The following is a 20,721-nucleotide window of genomic DNA, read 5'->3' as shown; positions in this document are numbered from 1 at the left end:
GTTGGCAATGGAAAAACGGTCCTGGCAGTGTCAGGGACCAGAAAAGGAAACAGAGAGGAACTGAGAAAAACATAGAAAAACAGAGGATATGTCTTAGAGCAGAGGTGGGAAACCTGTTCTCTGTAGAAGGCTGCAGTCCCTTGGGTTACAAAAATGTGTGCATTAGAGCGTGCATAAAAACAAAGGTGTTGGTGAAAATAACACACAAGGCTGCATTTCATTACGGGAAAACGGCTTGCAGAAATGTGCACCTTAGTCAAGACTGCATATAAGAGCGTGTTTATCAGGTGAAATTTACACTGGAGCGCTGATGAATTTTCATGACTGTGGTTTTTTAAAAGAAATGGCAATGTGGGGAATGGAATTTAAGACTGGGAAAATGAGAAGCTGAGAGAACGAAAGCTGACAGATCATTCTGTCCCTATCACGAACCCAGCTTTCTATACACACACACACACATACCAGCTTCGTATTTGACAGATGGTACGGCCGGTAAATTGAACTCTGATTCAGTAGTCTCTTTCGCTTTGAATTCCCCGTGAAACTGAAAATCAGCCGTCACTGATTCAGGGTTGCTGACTGAGATGAGAGGTGGAAAGGAATGTGGCTGGTAAGGACACAGCAGAGTTTGTTTAACCCTTGCTCTGTCCCCTGCAGGACCTTGCTAGCTCTGGGCTGCCATGTGGGGATGGCAGATGAGAAAGCTGAAGAGAACCTCAAGAAGACAAAGCTCCCCAAAACGTAGGTGGGCTGGTCGCTGCCTCCAGGCAGAGGCCAAAGTATAGCTCTAAATACATGTGTGTGTGTTGGTTTGCTGGCAAGGTTACCTTCGATCGCCCCTCTGACATTTGGAAGGGTCTGTAGCTCAGTGATGAGCACATGTTCTGCTTACATAAGAGAATAACAACAACAACAATGATTTTATCATTTGTACCCCACCCATCTGACTGGAGAAGATTGGGCCAGTCACCCATTTAGTTTAGCAGCCTGTTCCCACAGCGGCCAACCAGTTGCCCATGGAAAGCCCTCTTGTTGGAGGGCGGTTGGAGGATGGATGGCGGCTAACAGATTGAGGTTGAATCCTGACAAGACAGAAGTACTGTTTTGGGGGACAGGGGGTGGGCTGGTGTGGGGGATACCCTGCTCCTGAATGGGGTAACTGTGCCCCTGAGGGACCAGGTGGGAGTCATTTTGGACTCACCGTTGTCCATGGAGGCGCAGGTCAGTTCTGTGTCCAGGGCAGCTGTCTGCCAGCTCCATCTGGTACGCAGGCTAAGACCCTACCTGACCGCGGACTGTCTCGCCAGAGTGGTGCATGCTCTGGTTATCTCCCGCTCGGACTACTGCAATGTGCTCTATGTGGGGCTACCTTTGAAGGTGACCCTAAAACTGCAACTAATCCAGAATGAGGCAGCTAGACTGGTGACTGGGAGCAGCCGCCGAGACCACATAACACCGGTCCTGAGAGATCTACATTGGCTCCCAGTACGTTTCCGAGCACAATTCAAAGTGTTGGTGCTGACCTTTAAATCCCTAAACGGCCTCAGCCCAGTATACCTGAAGGAGCGTCTCCACCCCCATTGTTCTGCCCGGACACTGAGGTCCAGCGCCGAGGGCCTTCTGGCAGTTCCCTCACTGAGAGAAGCCAAGTTACAGGGAACCAGGCAGAGGGCCTTCTCAGTAGTGGCACCTGCCCTGTGGAACGCCCTCCTGTCAGATGTCAAAGAGAAGAACTACCAGACTTTTAGAAGACATCTGAAGGCAGCCCTGTTTAGGGAAGCTGTTAATGTTTAACAGACCACTGTATTTTAATACTTCGTAGGAAGCCGCCCAGAGTGGCTGGGGAAACCCAGCCAGATGGGAGGGGTATAAATAAATTATTATGATGATGATTATGATTCCCAGAAACTTGTATTCAGACATTGCTGCCTCCAACAGTGGCCGTAGAAGATAGCCATTGTGCCTAGATGCCACTTACGCTCTGTGAATTTATCCAATCCTTTTGTAAAACCACCCAACTTCATGTCCACCACCCCATCTTTAGAGGGTCAAGTTATGTACAGTTTTGATCCCTGGCATCTCCAGTTAAAAATTGCTAAGAGACTCCTTCCCAGTACTGTGTTGTTGCCTTTCATTGGCATAAGTTTAAACAATACAAAGTCTTCCAGATACATTAATAATCCCAGCACGTAAAATATATGAAAGACTAGTTCTTGGTGCTACCTGATACCTACAGACAGAGTCTGTTCTGCCTTAATAGTGTTACAAAATGCAGCCTTGCGGCTTTTGCCAGCTGCCCACCCCTTTGCTCTGTTTACCATCCAGGCTGATGAAGAACACAAACGTGCAAAGAACTGGCTTTGGTGGGAGTGCTTGGTGCAGAATTATGAATTGCAGCCCTGGCTACGCAATGTTGGCTTACCATTGGAGACGGGGCAGTTGATTTGCTGGCCTGTTTCCCCACCAAGCAGATACAGAATTGTTTATTTGTCCGGATGGGCAAATGAGCTGGTGAAGGCGAGGGGAATGGTGTCCCAAATAGCTCAGTGTCTGTGAACAGGTGGAAAGAAAGGCTGGGGGGGGGGGCGTTCGCCTTTCTCTAAAGCCCTGCTTTGATCCTCATGACAGGTACATGATGTCCAATGGCTACAAACCAGCGCCGCTGGATCTCAACCACATCAAGTTAACTCCGGCCCAGAACACCCTGGTGGACAAACTAGCAGAGAATGGGCACAATGTCTGGGCAAGAGATCGTGTCCAACAGGGCTGGACCTATAGCGTTGTGCAGGTATGGTATACCAGTTGGCATGAGAGTGATGCTTAGCAAAGGCTACAACCCAGAATATGGCAGGGTTCTAGGTGACGGGGGAGGAAGGAAAGCTTAAAGTTAAACCAGAGGTAGCCAACTCCCATCTCTTGCAGGGGCTCAATTAGTGCCAGTGCCTTCTGTCAAGAGCTTGGGTGTAACCTTCGACGCCTCCCTTTCTATGGAGGAGCAGGTTGCAGCCACAGCAAAGGTGGCATTTTTCCATCTCCGCCGTATTAAGCAGCTGGTCCCTTACCTTTCTCGCCCTGATCTGGCCACAGTGATCCATGCGACGGTCACCTCCAGGCTTGATTATTGTAACTCGCTCTACGCCTTGAAGCTGACCCAGAAACTCTGGCGGGTGCAGAATGCCGCGGGATCACATTCATCCAGTGCTTTACCAACGGCACTGGCTCCCGGTGGAGAACAGGGCCAGGTTTAAGGTGCTGGTTTTGACCTTTAAAGCCCTATGCGGCCTAGGACCCACGTACCTACGGGACCGCCTTTCCTGGTATGCCCCACGGAGGACCTTAAGGTCCACAAATGACAACATTTTGGAGGTCCCAGGTCGCAAGGTGGTTAGATTGGTCTCAACTAGGGCCAGGGCCTTTTCAGTACTGGCCCCAACTTGATGGAACGCTCTGTCCCAAGAGACTAGGGCCCTGCGGGACTTGACATCTTTCCGCAGGGCCTGCAAGACAGAGCTGTTCCGCCTGGCCTTTGGTTTGGACTCAGTCTGACCCTTATGTTTCCCTCCCCTTATGGTATTGATCTATGGGCTATTATTAAAATGAGGCTGCATTTTAAATTTCATTTTTAACCTGAATTTTAAATTGGTTTTCCCCCCTCCCCTATTATGTTTTTATTGTAATTTTACTGGTGTTAGCTGCCCTGAGCCCGGCTCTGGCCAGGGAGGGCGGGGTATAAATTAAAAAGAAAAAAGAAAAAGAAAAATGTAATGGTCATTTTGTCACAGGAGTCAGATGTTCTGACTTAAGCCAGAAAGAGAAGCTGTGAGCCAGGATTCCTGAGTCCTCTGTTTTGCTCCTTCCACTTTTCTAGTCTTGCATACTTTGTTCAACATAAAGGATACCTGTGTTTATGTTGTGTGGAGCATACCAGGGATGGGAAACCTTCTTGGCTCAGTGGGCCAGATGGTTTTCTCCACCCATCCAACTTTCCTGCCTGTCCTCTGACGTCATGGTGACGTCAGGTGACTAATAGGTGTGCGATCCAGTCCACCCATCAAAGTTGACCTGTGGGGTGGGAGAGGGGTCTGTTTCACCAGCAAGTTCCCTGCACCAGCGAAGCAGCACCCGGCAGGATTGAGCCCTGCCTTCACCCACCTGTCAGTTGACATCACCTGCGGATGCCAGCTGATGGACAGGTAGGTGTGGTTTTGGGAAACAGGCCTGTCTTATGGGTGTGTTTTCTGCTGTGGCCTTCTTAGGACATCAAAAACAAACGGAACCCCCGCCTGGTGCCCTACAGCCTGCTAGATGAGAGAACTAAGAAAACGAACCGGGACAGCCTGCGCGAAGCAGTCCGCACCCTCATCGGCTATGGATACAACATCGAACCACCGGACCAGGAAGCCAGTGAGCGTTCTTCTGTTCCCCTGAGTTTGCTCTTCTGCCAGTCTTAGAGGGAGAGCTCATAAGAGCAGGCAGTACAGCTAGGAGAGGCACACAGGCCTGTCTGGCTAATGAGACAGTTATCGAAAGCTGTGCTCTCGGTGCCTTTGGAGCCTAGGTGGTTGGTGGCTGGGGGCAGAGCCTTTTGGGTGGTGGTGCCTCGTTTACCGAAAACCCTTCCAGAATTATTTGTTTGACGCCACCTCTCCTCTATTTTCAATGACAGCTTTAGATGGTTTTAGTTGCCTGGGCCATTGATGAACTAGTATGAAGCTGCTTCTATTTATTTATTGCAGGGATATTATAAGCAATCTCTGGGGGAGGCGCATTTGAGCTGCAAAGGCAAAGGTTTAGAATGTTTTAAGATCGTATTTCAAATAAATAAATGTAGCAGAATGTGCTACCTGAGACTGCAGAAGAGTGGAGTTGCAGGTTTGCTTTCCCTGTATTTCTTTTTAAACCTCCTTATGCACAAAACCCCCAAATTTAAAGAGGAGGAATTCTAACTCGGCTTTCTTCCTGGCATTCTAGTTTTCTACCTGCATTGCCTTTCTGCTTGCAGAAAGCTGGCACGCAAAAACAAGTTTAAGCTAAAATCTTGTCCCTGACATGCTCGTATTCCAAATATGGGGAAGTTCTGATGTCAGGGAGAACAATCTGGACTCCCATCTGCAGCCTGGAGTTGTACAATCTCAGATACTCAGGGCTACGTGATCCATCTGAATGTGTGACCGGGCTCTCTGCCTAGAGGAGAGTGAACAGAACAGGGTGCCAGAGCCTGTAGATCTGTTAGTAGGCAACATCACCATTTTATGTCCTCACTTCTTCCTGGGCCTCCTCAACAGGTCAGGAGCTGACCAAGGGCCGATCAGAGAAGGTCCGCATTTTCCGCGCCGAACAGTTCTACGCAGTGAAATCAGGCAAATGGTACTTTGAATTTGAGGCCGTCACAATGGGAGAGATGCGAGTAGGGTGGGCACGACCCAACGTGCGGCCCGACGTGGAACTGGGAGCGGATGAGCTTTCCTACGTTTTCAACGGACACCGGGTGAGTCAGAGGGGATGAACTACGGCCCCATTTGCACCATACGTCTAAAGCTCTGTGATGCCACTTTAGAATAGAATCGTAGGATTGTAGCGTTGGGAGGGACCCCAGGGGTCCTCTAGTCCACCCCACTGTGGTGCTTTAAACAGTCATATTGGAAGACACATGATCTACCCACCCTGGAAGAATGGCAGATGAAAGTAATGGACTATATGGAATTGGCGGAAATGACTGGCAGAATCCGAGACCAGGGAGAAGAGTTGGTGGAAGAAGATTGGAAGATTATTTACAGAAACACTGTAAAATTATTGAATGCTAAAATGATGTTGGAACGAAACGAAGTGGTCTTAGCAATAAGGTTAAAAGGAATATGTAAAAATGGATTGATATTAGATGAAAATTCGAAATTATAATATGTGAAGACAAAGAACTAAGAGAAAACAGAGAGGGTATGGATTTGCTGAACTAACTATTTGAATTGGAATACAAAAAAGGGAGGTGTGAGGAAGTCATGAAAATAAGTAAATGAACTGTAAGATATAGAAAGAGGGATTTGTTTTTAATTGTTGTTTTTTCTAGTGTTTGTATTTTTTGTGTTTCTTTTTATCATTTTTGTAACTTTTTTCTTGTGGAAACTTTAATAAATATTACTTTTTTAAAAAAAAACAGTCATGACTTCGCCCAAAGAATTATGGGAGCTGTAGTTTGTTAGAGGCGCTGAGAGTTATTAAGAGGCTCCCTATTCTCTCAGAGGTACCGTACGTTTTCTGGAGCTCCTTGGAAGAGCGACTGGTGGTTAAAACGCTCTGGAAATTGTGGCTCTTTGACAAACTAAGGCCCGGGGGCCAGATCTGACCCAACTGCCTTCTAAATCCAGCCCCTGGACAATGCAGGAATCAGTGTGTTTTTACATGAGTAGAATGTGTCCTTTTCTTCAAAATGCATCTCTGGGTTATTTGTAGGGCCTGCCTGGTGTTTTCACATGAGTAGAACGTGTCCTTTTATTTAAAATGCATCTCTGGGTTATTTGTGGGGCATAGGAATTCATTCATTTCCCCCCCAAAAAATATAGTCCGGCCCCCCCACAAGGTCTGAGGGACAGTGGACCAGCCCCCTACTGAAAAAGTTTGCTGACCCCTGCTCTTTGAGGTGAACGGGGTTTTCCAACAACTCTCCACACCCTTAGCTCCCAGAATTCTTTAGGGGGAAGCCATAACTGTTTAAAGTTGTATCATGTGTTTTTTAAATGTGTGTCAGACATGGTCCAAGTAAGACTATTCCCCCATTTAGTTCACTGTTGTCCGCACTGACAGGCAACAGCCCTCCAGAATTTGGGTCTCTCCCAAATGCTACCTTAAGTTGCCGTTCAGGGTCTTAACAAATGGCAGGTCCCAGAATACCTTGGGGGAAGCCGTGACGACTGTTTAAAAGTGCTGTCGGAGCTCTTTAAATGTATGCTATGCCCATAGCTGTCAAGCGTCCCTTATTTGGCGGGACAGTCCTTTATCCCAGTTCCATGTCCCACTGCTGTCCCTTATTGATGATGTCCCTTAAATAAGCTACTGAAGGTAATGGGCCCCTTTCTATGTCCAGCTGTCCTTTGTCAACAACAAATTGTTGCTTTTTTCCCGTGTTGAATATATGCTATATGGTAATTTATGGACCTAATAGGTATCTAAAGCCATTTGCACGCAGCAAAATCCCTTTCTTCGAGGCTGCTGGTCCCTTATTTTTAAATCTGTAAGTTGACAGCTGTGGCTGCACCCCCCCTCATCCTGGGGGGTGGACCCCGCTAGGCACGTCCTGCTTTGTGTCTCCCCTTCCTGCTACCTGTTACCTGATCCTTTCCCCTTTTACCAACCTCCTATCCTTCAGGGCCAGCGCTGGCACGTGGGCAGCGAGCCTTTTGGCCGCCCGTGGCAACCGGGGGACGTGGTGGGCTGCATGATAGACCTCACCGACAACAATATCATGTTCACGCTCAATGGGGAGATGCTGATCAGCGATTCGGGGTCGGAGTTGGCCTTCAAAGATATTGAGATCGGGGACGGTAAGTAGAGGACTCAGGTTCTCTCTCTTTTCTTTTCTTTTTTGCTCATGGGCCACATGAAGAACTTACAGGGTTTCTTTGTCAGCTACAAGGAAAATAGAACACTCCAGTGCAGCGGTTCTCAACCTGTGGGTCCCCAGATGTTGTTGGACTACAACTCCCATCATCCCTGAGCTCTGGCCCTGCTAGCTAGGGGTGATGGGAGTTGTAGTTCAACAACATCTGGGGACCCACAGGTTGAGAAAGGCTGCTCTACTGCATGGGTAGGCAAACTAAGGCCCGGGGGCTGGATCCGGTGGTTTACCAAAAAGTGGTTTACCAAAAGTGGTCAAGATATTAACATGAAATTTCATATATAGCTATATAATCCCTAGCGTAGTAATATAAGACCTTTTGGAGCAGGCATTTTCAAAAAAAGTTTTTTAAGATCTACTCTAGTAGGACGCAGGTGGTTCTGTGGGTTAAACCACAGAGCCTAGGGCTTGCCGATCAGAAGGTTGGCGGTTCGAATCCCCGCGACAGGGTGAGCTCCCGTTACTCGGTCCCTGCTCCTGCCAACCTAGCAGTTCGAAAGCACGTCCAAGTGCATGTAGATAAATAGGTACCGCTCTGGCGGGGAAGGTAAATGGCATTTCCGTGCGCTGCTCTGGTTTCACCAGAAGCGGCTTAGTCATGCTGGCCACATAACCCGGAAGCTGTACGCCGGCTCCCTCAGCCAGTAAAGTGAGATGAGCACCACAACCCCAGAGTCGGCCACAACTGGACCTAATGGTCAGGGGTTCCTTTACCTTTACCAGGGCAGTAATTGTTCCTTGATAATTTGTTACCCCCCCCTCCATGATGGTACCTGGGGTGGATTCCCCCCCCCCGCCGCCCCCCGTTCCTACATCCCTGGATGCAGAACTCAGCACCCAGCCCGGCACCAAATTCTGTGCTTGTGTCTTTCCTTGAGCCGTGTGATAATTAACATTAATCCAAAGCAGCTCTGGACAGACCAATGGGCTCTAGTGATGGGCCCCAAGAAAACTGGGTTTTTAATTCCCTCCCCCCGTGTGGCTTTGCAGGTTTCATCCCGGTGTGCAGCTTGGGCTTGTCCCAGGTGGGGCGCCTCAACCTGGGCCAGGATGTCAGCAGCCTGCGCTACTTCACCATCTGCGGCCTGCAAGAAGGCTTTGAGCCCTTCGCCATCAACATGAAGCGGGACATTACCATGTGGTTCAGCAAGAGCCTGCCCCAGTTCTCCACGGTGCCCACGGAGCACCCGCATTATGAGGTGAGCTTGTTGGAGGGGGATTTCCAGCTGGTGGCAGAGGACAGAGTGACTCCAGGAGACAAAGTGTAAAAACCCAAACTAAACGAAAACTTTATTACTAAACAATAAACACAAACTCCGGTGGGTGTTATTCCTGCAGGCAGGCTACAAAACTCAGCTTTTTCCTTTTTATAGCAACGGCCAGCTGCAGCCAATTAACCCCAGAAACTTCTTAAAGGTATGCACACATGTTTCTGCGCCAAACGTCCCCCAACACCCCCTCTCATTCAAACAGAAACAACAGTACTTTAAACATATACAGAACATATTTACACATCACGCGCAACAATTCCTAATTTTGTCACTAGTTGTGCATGTTTCTCAAAAGTTAGTGCTTTTGTCAATATATCAGCCACATTTTGCATACTCTCAGCATTATCATGTTTTGCTTCACATTTTCAGCCACATTTTGATATTTAATTTCTAAATGTTTGGATTTGTTTCTAAACTGCTCAGACCCAGCCAAAGTTATTACGGCTTGATTGTCTTCCTATATTTGAACTGGATAATCACATTGTATATCTAAATCCTTGAGGATCTGAACAAAAATTTTTATTTCATTACACAACTCTGATAAAGCACATTATTCAGCCTCTGTTGAAGATGTGGCCACAATACCTTGCTTTTTGGACTTCCAACCTATCAAGGAATTCCCAAATTGAAATACCATTCCAGAAATTGATTTTCTATCAGGCAGGTTGGCCCAATCACTGTCAACGTAACACTGCAATTTTGTAGACCCTGAAGATGGTAATCTCAAACAATAATCAAGTGTTTGCTTTAAATACTGGAAAATACATTTTAAACCTTTCCAGGCATTTTCTGTGGGACAGCTTACTAGTCTGCTCAGTATTCCAACTGCATAACTCAAATCTGGTCTGCTCCACAATGAAATGTATAATAAACTTCCAACTATTGAATGGTACATTTCAGGATTTACAGGTTCTGTGCATTCTCCTTCATTCTTGAAAAAACCTATTTCCATTGGGGTTTTTACTCTCTTGCAGTTTTGCATATTGTTTCTTTCAAGTAATTCCATTATTTTGTCTTTTTGACTCAACAAAAAACTTCCATCGTTTGTTCTTTGAATTTCTAGACCGAGATAATTTTTACTGGACCCAAATCTCTTACTTTAAACTCCTTTCTTAGTTGTTCTGCAAACTTTTCCACTTGCTTGTCACTTTTTGTAGAGTAAAGCAAATCATCAACGTAAGACAAACATAATTATCAGCTTGCGCGAACTGAGGCCGGGGGGGGGGGGAGGGACACCCCAGAGAGACGGGATTTGTAGAGCGATGCCTGCAGAGAACATTCTAGAACATTCTAGAGGCCCAGTTTGTGAGGAAAAGAGCGAAAACCTCCTTCGCTTCACTTCAGAGGGCATACTTTGGCAGAATGAAAGCTTGGAGGGTGGGAATGTGAGGGAACTTGAGGAATGATTTTTTTCCCTTTTTTATTTAAATGCTTTATTATTACACACACACACACACATTTTTATTAGTTTTTTAAACATATCATTCCAACAATCATAAAACATAACTTCTTATCTTATACAATATTTTAGGCTTCCGTCAACACCTCTGATGATTTTCCGTTCTTTATCACTTGTTCTGCATTTCTTAATTTCTCTATTACTCTTAATGATCATTAACTAATAATTCTCCTCATAATCTTACTTGTAATATTTCAAATAGTCCTCCTTACCATACCTCTTCCAGTCCTACTAGCGTAATCTGTTCATTACGATTGCTTTTCAAATAGTTCATATATTTACTCCAGTCTTCTAAGAATCTCTGGTCCCGCAGGTTTCAAATCCTTCCTGTTAATTTATCCAATTCTGCATAGTCCATAAATGCTTTATTATTCATTTTTCATTTATACAACATGTTGGCATCTTCATTTCACTCATTCCAGTAAAGATATCACAAAAGATACATACAATTTCAACTTTGTGCTTTCTACACGAACCTTTGACTTCTCCAAATTTTCCTTTATATTAAACATCTTGCTTTAATTTATCATTACTATTTTGTAAAAATTCTCTTTTCTATTTCGATATCACATTCCATCATATGTATTATTTTGATAAAACAAACACATAACCATACAAAGCAATGGCAGAACCACACACGGAGAATATTCAGTTTTTTAAAAAAGCAAATTGCAGAGATGTGGTAACATAGAACCAAAATTATAAGGGGAGCCTATATAGCCCAGTCATGATGATGAGTGAGTTCATGGGGTGGCAAAACCTACTGGAAAAATAAGAAATCAAGATAACAAACTTTTTATAAAAGAATGGAAATGGTTTGTTGAATATTTACAAACAAACTACAAACAGACAAGAACATTGGCAGTATTATTGTAATGACCTGCAGTTTTATAAGAGTATATATTTAAAGCAGATGAATAAATGAAACAAATTAATCTGGATATGCAGAAGATATTAAAAATAAATTTAAGGAACCGCAGAAAGAAGGGGAAGGAAGTCAGGTTTTGAAATGTTAAAATGACTGTGGAATCATTGAAATGTGTAAAACTGAAAATCATAAATAAAATAAAATAATAAAAAAGAGTAAGTCACGGGGGAAGTGCTTATATGGCTGTCCCTATTTATATATATATAATTTAAAAAATGAAGGCCAGTCCACTTCAAAATTTGAGCCCTGTGAGGAAGATAGGAGGGAGGCTGGTTTCTGAGGTTTCTTATACCAAGGGGATAATATTAATATAATAATAATACATTGGTGCCCCGCAAGACGAACGCCTCGCAAGACGGAAAACCCGCTAGACGAAAGGGTTTTCTGTTTTGGAGGCGCTTCGCAAAACGAATTTCCCTATGGGCTTGCTTCGCAAGACAAAAATGTCTTGCGAGTTCCTGCGGGTTTCCCTCCCCTTTCCCCCGCTTTTCCTAAGCCGCTAAGCCGCTTATCAGCTGATCCGCTAAAAGCCGCTAAACCGCTAATAGCGCTAATCCGCTAAGCTGTCAATGGGCTTGCTTCGCAAGACGAAAAAACCGCTAGACGAAGAGCCTCACGGAACGGATTAATTTCGTCTTGCGAGGCACCACTGTACAGTGGTACCTCAGGTTACATACACTTCAGGTTACAGACTCCGCTAACCCAGAAATAGTACCTCGGGTTAAGAACTTTGCTTCAGGATGAGAACAGAAATCGTGCTCCGGCGGCGCAGCAGCAGCAGGAGGCCCCATTAGCTAAAGTGGTGCTTCAGGTTAAGAACAGACCTCCAGAACGAATTAAGTACTTAACCCGAGGTACCACTGTAATAATTTATTATTTGTACCCTGTCCATGTGGCTGGGTTTCCCTAGCCACTCTGGCCGGTATCTGAAGAAGTGTGCATGCACACGAAAGCTCATACCAAGAACTAACTTAGTTGGTCTTTAAGGTGCTACTGGAAGGAATTTTTTTATTTTGTTTTGACTATGGCAGACCAACACAGCTACCTATCTGTAATTAAAATGTCACACATTAAAAACTTCCCTAAACAGGGCTGCCTTCAGATGTCTTCTAAAAGTCTGGTAGTTGTTCTTCTCTTTGACATCTGGTGGGAGGGCGTTCCACAGGGCGGTGCCACTACCGAGAAGGCCCTCTGCCTGGTTCCCTGTAACTTGGCTTCTCTCAGTGAGGGAACTGCCAGAAGGCCCTCAGCGCTGGACCTCAGTGTCCGGGCAGAACTATGGGGGTGGAGAAACCCATGTCTGAGCCACCCATTTTATATATATATATAAAATTTTATTATTATTAATTGACATCCAAGGTTATCATACACAACCTTAAATACACGTACAAAGAAAAAGTAAAACTAACAACAACAACAACAACAACAACAACAGCCTTAAATAATTACAGTGGTACCTCGGGTTAAATACTTAATTCGTTCTGGGGGTCCATTCTTAACCTGAAACTGTTCTTAACCTAAAGCACCACTTTAGCTAATGGGGCCTCCCGCTGCTGCACGATTTCTGTTCTCATCCTGAAGCAATGTTCTTAGCCCGAGGTACTATTTCTGGGTTAGCAGAGTCTGTAACCTGAAGCATCTGTAACCCGAGGTACCACTGTATATAGTTAAATATTGATTTAAACTTGTACTTATACGTGCTCTTTTCTTATGCTTTCTAACTAAACAAAAATAAACCAAAGTAAAAATCGAATAAACTAAATTATGTCAAAATAGACTTCCTGTCATTTCCCGATGTAAGTTACATTTACAACTTTCTTATAACATATCGTACCATTTTTCCTTATTTAATAATATTTAATTTATACCAGGGTCATTCAAATGCAGCCATAGATGTTATGTTGTTGTTATATTTTTGTAGGTATTTTTTTGCGTAAATGATTGTTTTGTATTTCCCCTTAATCTGTTTCCTCAATTGAGCCATTTCTGCATAGTCTAATAACTTATTCTGCCATTCCCTTACAGTTGGTACTTTCTTTTTTCTTTCTTTCTTTCTGCTCCATTTGTTTCCTCTCTCAAATCCTTTATTATTTTATTCACATAATATACATTCTTTACAGCAAACGACTCCAAAATAATCAGACAACTCCAAAATAAAATCATATGTAACAAAACCATAAGTCTCATGTTTTCATTTACACTGATCTCCTCTCCGATACTTTTACTTGATATTTCTTGCTGCTTTCTGCTTTCCTTAAGGAATCTTTATAAAAATTTAAATCTCTTAAATCCTATACCAATCTTTAACAATTTCAATTAATCCCTTCACCTCCCTCCCCCACAACCCAGTACTTCCCTCCACCTTTCTTTACCGACTATTATTTTTGTTATTGTTGCGTTATTCACTTTATTTGTTATTCCATCCTTAATATATTATTATCTCCTTTCGCCTTTTAAACTTTTGCATATTAGTTTTTAAGCTCCAGCACAGACTTTTTTCATGTATTCCTTAACACATTCCCACTCTTTATTTTTTGATTAGAACAGCCTCTAATTGATGATGCTGTTAATTTTGCCATCTCCACGAATTTAAGAAATTTGGTTCTCCATTCTAATAATTCTGATATTTTATCAGTTTTCCAATTTTTTGCCACTATGATTCTGGCTGCCGCGGTTGCATAAAGGAATACATTCCTTTTATCCTTAGGGATACATAGCTGTCAACTGTCCTTTATTTGGCGGGAAAGTCGCTTATCCCAGCGCCGTGTCCCACTGCTGTCCCTTATTGATGATGTCCCTTAAATTTCCCGGGTTTCAAAGGAAGCAGCTCCTCTCCCTCCCTCCCTGCTGGCCAGGGAGGAGGGAGGCTCCAACTGTGTTGCCTGGCTGCGTTGCTCACCCAATAAGGAGTCTAAGAACGGCTGGGGGTGGAGCTTGCATGCCTTGTGCCAGTCAAATCGGCCGCATTGCCTGGGGACTCGCCTTTGCTCAGCGCTTCCCAGCGGAGAGGGGACGGTGGTTTTCCTTGCTGCATCCCCTTTGCCGGGTTGCTGCGCTGTGGGAACCACCGCTTGAGGCTTCGTTTGGCTGCTGGCTGGGCTTTCTGCCTTTGGCTCGGAGGGGCTCAGAACATACCTGTGCTGGGAAAATCTCTTATTTTGGCTGCTGATCCCTTATTTTCAAATCTGTAAGTTGACAGCTATGGGGATGTCACTTTTTTATGGTTGGTATTTTCTGAGGGCTCATCTAGACTTCCTTTTGTGCTGCGTTTCTAGGCACAGGACCAGGTAAGGATGCGGATTTGGTTGCAGGTGACTTGTGCAAAAGAGAAACCGTAAGGTGAACCCGTGCCGCCCTGTGCTCCATTTTCAGGTGTCCCGGATCGACGGCACCGTGGACAACCCTCCGTGCTTGAAGTTGACACACCGGACGTTCGGCTCGCAGAACGCCGTGGTGGAGCTCCTCTTCCTTCGGCTCAGCATGCCCGTGGAGTTCGACGAGAAGTTCAAGGTCACGGCGGGCACCACTCCCCTCACGCACGCCCTCACCATCCCCGAAGACGAGGTCAAAGACGTCGACCTCGACTCGGAATACGAGCAGCTGAAGAAAACCGCCAGCCCCAAGGAGGCCGAAGAGGCCGAGAAGGAGAAGCAAGGCCCCGCTCCGCCAGCCACTCCTAAGGAGCCCCCCAAGGAGGCCTCCAAGGCCGAGAACGAAAAGGATGCTTCGACGGAAAAGGGCAAGACCAAGCGAGGGTGAGGGCTGGGTTGGGGCATGGGGAGAAAAGGCTTCTTGCCTGTTCTTGCGTGGGGTGCGCCCCACTGACCTCAGATGGCTTTCCTTCAGCACCTTCCTGCCTATGTTATTACATTAATAATAATAATAATAATAATAATAATAATAATAATAATAATAATTTTATTTATACCCTGCCCTCCCCAGCCAAGACCGGGCTCAGGGCAGCTAACAACCAATAATAAAAACAAGTTGATTGAAATACAACTTAAAAACAAGATTAAAATACAATATTAAAACATTAAAATGCAGCCTCATCACAGGAGGAGAAAGGAAAAAAGAAAAGAAAGAGGGGGAGGGAGTCAAACTGATTCTAAGCCAAAGGTGGAACAACTCTGGCTTACAGGCCCTGCGGAAAGAAATCAGATCCTGCAGGGCCCTGGTCTCATGAGACAGAGCGTTCCACCAGGCCGGAACCAGTGTTGAAAAGGCCCTGGCTCTAGTTGAGGCTAATCTGACTTCCTTAGGGCCCAGGACCACTAGGGTGTTGCTATTTATGGAACTTAAGGTCCTCCGTGGGGCATACCGGGAAACGCGGTTGTCAGGGGTTCAGAAGGAGAGACACAGGAGGGGGAGCAAATGGAGAGTGAGGAGGAGGAGTCCGAGGGGGGCGCAGGCAGTGACAGTGGAAAGAGTTATTCCACAAGCCTCTCCAGCGAATCGGAGGACTCACAGAAGGGAGCGCCGATGGCCAGAGCGAGGGGGGTTCCAGGGGGGAAGCCCCAGGAGGAAGGGGCCAGCGGGGAGTCCCTGAGCAGCAGTTGGAAATCAGGACCAGCTTCCCCACCAGAGCGCAGTGGGGAGGGGGAGTCCCAGGAATCGGGACCAGTGCTCTCACCACCAGCGGGAGGAGAGGAGTCAGGTTTGGTCACGCCCACATCAGGAAGCGGGGAAACGGTCAGGAGGAAGGCTACCGGCTGGGCGCGCGCGCCAAGTTCAAATGTACAGGCGAGCGGCACAGCAGGGAGCCCGGGTAGGGAGCCAGGTCCTAAAGCCCGCCGGAAGGAAGGGGAAGACCAAGGGGGGTCAGCGTCAGAGGAGTCCAGGAAGGAGGAAACCCCAGAGGGCAGAAGGACCCAGCGAAGGAAAGAACAGCGTAGGAGGTGGAGCCGGGCTAGGATCTTAAACTGGTGTGGGAGGAGCAGTGAGTCAGAGGGGACTTAGCCGGTCTAGCGTCGAGACGTGGGTCTGCGCGCCCAGAGCTTTGAAATGGAAACTAAACTTCAATAAAGACTTTGTATATTATATCCACCGGGTGTTGGTCCTCTGTGAGCTGGGACCTAGAGGCAGACTTGACAGCGGTCCTGTAGGTATATCCCAACTTGGCTCCAAAGAGCATGCAACAGTGTGCTTGGCTTCCCATGAGATTGCCACCTCATCCCCCCCCCATTTAATTCAGATTTAACCTTTATGTGGCACGTTTGTTTTATATATCGGATTTTCTGCAGGAATGGCAAATCTCTATCAAATGGGAAGATAATATAGGATGGCCTTCCAAACCAACTGCTTAAGGCGAATTTTGAAACAGTTAAAAGCACAAAACCGCAGGTCGTTGTTTTACTTTTAAATCACATTTTCTGCAAGTAAATCTGTGCTCGAAGCAGTTCTGAAACTAAACGCAGCGATGCAATAATTATACACCGTGAGCCATATAATGTTGCTGCAACACCACGCTAGAAAATTAATCACCATTAATCAACGGTTCATTTGACATATAAAAACATGTAACTAAACAGTGCAGCTCACTAATAGATCAAGTCAACATTTCCATGAAGCAGCAGTTGTTTTTTGGGCAGCAGCTCCTTTCTGATGGCTCCTAGGGCTGGAGGGTGTGGCAAGCCAGGGGCAGAAAGCCACCCCCTGGTGTCCAGCACAGAGTTACTGACCCCCCCACTGCATTTAAAAGAAGACTAAAACCCTAACAGGTGGACATTGGTGTTTAAGACCCATTTGTCCTACTAGGAAATCCTGTTTGAACAAGCATGTCTTCAGCTGTTTCCGAAAAGTGCAGTTAGTGAGCGCTTGTCGTGTCTGAGGTAAAAGATAAATGGACCCCTGGCCATTAGGTGCAGTTGTGGCCGACTCTGGGGTTGCGGCCCTCATCTCGCTTTATTGGCCGAGGGAGCCGGCGTACAGCTTCCGGGTCATGTGGCCAGCATGACTAAGCCGCTTCTGGCGAACCAGAGCAGCGCACGGAAACGCCGTTTACCTTCCCACCCGAGCGGTACCTATTTATTTACTTGCACTTTGACGTGCTTTTGAACTGCTAGGTTGGCAGGAGCTGGGACTGGACAACGGGAGCTCACCCCGTCACGGGAATTCGAACCGCCGACCTTCTGATCGGCAAGTCCTAGGCTCTGTGGTTTAGACCACAGCGCCACCCACGTCCCTTGTCGCGTCTGAACAGGAATGCTATTCCACAGAACAGGGGGCAGCCATGCTAAAAGCCCTGTTCTGAGCTACTGCAGAGTTCAGTTTATTTATTAAAGTTAGGAATTTTGGGGAGAAACTATGGGACGTGTGAGCATGATGGCATGCGGGTGGTACTGTGCAAAACATTCATGCGTAAGCAGTGACAAGGCCCTAGTGTGCTGCCGTGTGAAAGTGCCCCTTGTGTGTTTAACAGTGTGGTCCAATGTGGATTGATTCAGAAGTAAGTCCCATTCAGGTCAATAATGCACTTTAATCCAAGAAAAGCAAAGATGGCAGCCTTGGAGAGAATGAGGTCTGGTTATTTGGATGCAGCACATGCTTCCGTTTCTGACCATGCTCCCTCTCTCCCACTTCTCCAGTTTCCTGTTCAAAGCCAAGAAAGCCACCACATTCATCAGCCCTCCTCCAGTTGTCCCCACCGTACCTCGGCTGGAAGAGGAGGTGGTTCCAGATAACCGAGATGACCCCGAGATCATCATGAACACCACAACGGTAACAAGGACTTGGCTCTTTGTGAGGCTTGGCATGCAATCTCTTGATAGAAGCACAGATTCCTCCTTTACTTTGGGGTGCTCAGGTGTGCTTTGCTAAAGGTCGAGGGTATCTTTTTTCTGGGTGGAGCTAAAGCACGATTCACGGACCAGTTTCAGAGCATGCGGCCTTCTCCCAGAGATGGGATGCTTGGGGAAATGTTTTGAGTTCAAAAATCCTGCACATAGCTCCTCTCTTCCGCACCAACTTGCACCAAAGGAGGAATTGCTTCCTAGCTTAAGCGAACCACAGTTTGTCATTAGCCCTTTCTTCTTACAGTATTACTACTCGGTTCGGATCTTTGCGGGCCAAGAGCCTACCTGTGTCTGGGTAGGCTGGGTCACACCTGACTACCACCAGCACGACATGAACTTTGACCTCACCAAGGTGCGCAACGTCACTGTCACCATGGGTGATGACAAGGGAAACATCCACGACAGGTGAGATCTAGCCAGGTTCCCTTTGGGTCTGTCATAAACATTTCCTCAGGCCCGTGTCTTAGTTGATTGGGAGTGAAGGTTGAAAGGAGGTCTGACACAGATAAAACAAGGACCTCAAATGCTCATCCATAAATGTTTATAAAAGGACTGATCTGTAGCCTTATTAGACTTTACCGACTGGTGGGGTCTGCATTGTTCCTGGGAGGGAGGGAGGAAGTCAAATGACACCGAGGTTGATTCCGAGAAAGAGTTTATTCTGCTCTCCGGATTGCAGAAGGCACTTGCGTGGTCATTCCACAGCAAGTCCAAAGAAATGAGAAATTTCATGCAGTATATATATCCTCCAGGCACCCTCTCCCTCCTTCCCCAGGAATCCAACCACGTCAGCTTATACATGCAGGTTGACATCACAGATGTTCCTGCTCTGGTACTCTTAACCATAAAAGGGTGTTCCTCTTCCTGTACTCTTGACCATAAAAGGGTGTTTCTGTTCCTGTTCCTATACTCTTATCTTGGAGCAAGAGGTCACCAACTCCTGGCGCCGTTCCCAGGTGGCTGACAAGGTCTGTGCCTCAGTGTAAGATAAGACCCAGATGCGTCATCCCTGCTCCACTTTGGAACGGACAAGGCCATTCATTAGGCGTCACGGACTGATAAAGGAGAGAGCTTTGAGCACTTGTTTATACGGCTGGGCTTTGGCTCAAGAGCTCAAGTTAAAGCATTTTAGAAATGCTCCCTTGGAGAAGGGAAAAATGCGGATTTGGGGGTCCGTTTCAGACTGACTGCCCAGTCAGGTTTTGGGAACCCATTCCTTCACTCCGCCAAAAGGATGAGCACAAAAAGAGGCTACAGACAAGAGGGGTGATGGGAATTGTAGTTCAGCAACATGTGGAGGGCACCAGGTTGGGGAAGCCTTGCTTTCCAGGGCTTAGTGGTACCTAAGAAGGTCTTGGTCAGAAGGACTCTTCAACTGTTTCTCCCATTCGTAGCATCAAGCGAAGCAGCTGCTACATGGTGTGGGGAGGGGACTTCGTCTCCAGTACCCAGCAGACTCGGGTGAGCACCGTGGACCTGGTGATTGGCTGCCTCGTTGACCTGGCAACAGGCCTCATGACCTTTACAGCCAACGGGAAAGAGGTCAACACTTTCTTCCAGGTGAGTGGGGCACCTTCTGGGTGGAAGGGCAGAACACATTTTTCAGGACACTGTGGAGTACAGAGAGGTGGTCATCATACTGTTCATATTTATTTTAAGGAACTTGCCACCACAAGGTGTGGGGATGGGTGCTGGCTTTAGATAGTCTTTAAATGGGATTGTAAAGTAGATGTGAAACTGTTGATAAGGATAACTTAATGCAACCTCCATTTTCAACCTCCAACCACCGACGCTGGAGACACACAAGAGGGGAATTGTTGGCTGGAGCTTCTATATTCTCCTGTGAGGCTTTCAGAAAACAGTCCTCTTTCTAGAGCTTGGTCAAGGGTGCCTGTTATATGCACCTGCCATGTTCTGAACCAATGCAAGCTTCAGCCAGGTTGAAAGTTACCAAACCCTCCAGCAAAGGTTGTGAGTGGACAATATAATCCTCTGTCTCCAGACTACATCCTCCAGGCTTGTGGGGAACTACAGAGCCTTTAAGGGCCAACCCTCTGCTCTAAAGGCGGGCAAGTCTCCTCTCTCCCATACACTGCCAGACTGGTGATGTGCAGTTGGAAGCATCTGGTTCTTCATGGGAAGGTGCCTGTGAGGGTTCAGGCTCTGACTCAATAGAGTCCACCAGCTCCATCTGGTACACAGGCTGAGACCCTACCTGCACGTGGACTGTCTCGCCAGAGTGGTGCATGCTCTGGTTATCTCCGTCATGGACTACTGCAATGCGCTCTACGTGGGGCTACCTTTGAAGGTGACCCGGAAACTACAACTAATCCAGAATGCGGCAACTAGACTGAGGGCGGCCGCCGAGACCACGTAACACCGGTGTTGAAAGACCTACATTGGCTCCCAGTACGTTTCCGAGCACAATTCAAAGTGTTGGTGCTGACCTTTAAAGCCCTAAATGGCCTTGACCCAGTATACCTGAAGGAGCGCCTCCACCCTCATCGTTCTGCCCGGACGCTGAGGTCCAGCGCCAAGGGCCTTCTGGCAGTTCCCTCATTGTGAGAAGCAAAGCTACAGGGAACCAGGCAGAGGGCCTTCTCGGTAGTGGTGCCTGCCCTGTGGAACACCCTCCCATCAGATGTCAAAGAGATAAACAA

The 20,721-nt window shown here is 46.7% G+C and overlaps 1 protein-coding gene across 9 annotated transcripts in view; it reads left to right on the top strand.

Annotated features, from left to right (window-relative positions):
* Positions 1 to 20,721, top strand: part of RYR1 (ryanodine receptor 1) — a 223,488-nt gene that overhangs the window by 85,116 nt on the left and 117,651 nt on the right. For all 9 annotated transcript variants that reach the window (XM_081868598.1, XM_081868604.1, XM_081868605.1 and 6 more), the window contains exons 23-32: positions 658 to 741; positions 2,629 to 2,788; positions 4,257 to 4,404; positions 5,286 to 5,488; positions 7,361 to 7,535; positions 8,600 to 8,808; positions 14,640 to 15,022; positions 17,855 to 17,987; positions 18,306 to 18,466; positions 19,456 to 19,621. In XM_081868598.1, coding sequence (XP_081724724.1) covers positions 658 to 741; positions 2,629 to 2,788; positions 4,257 to 4,404; positions 5,286 to 5,488; positions 7,361 to 7,535; positions 8,600 to 8,808; positions 14,640 to 15,022; positions 17,855 to 17,987; positions 18,306 to 18,466; positions 19,456 to 19,621 — 1,822 coding nt within the window. The remainder of the gene's footprint in view (positions 1 to 657; positions 742 to 2,628; positions 2,789 to 4,256; positions 4,405 to 5,285; positions 5,489 to 7,360; positions 7,536 to 8,599; positions 8,809 to 14,639; positions 15,023 to 17,854; positions 17,988 to 18,305; positions 18,467 to 19,455; positions 19,622 to 20,721) is intronic.

Source organism: Podarcis erhardii, assembly GCF_964252035.2.
Source record: "Podarcis erhardii genome assembly, chromosome: 7".
Classification (NCBI taxonomy): Eukaryota; Metazoa; Chordata; class Lepidosauria; order Squamata; family Lacertidae; genus Podarcis; species Podarcis erhardii.
This window is presented reverse-complemented; position numbering and strand designations above follow the sequence as displayed.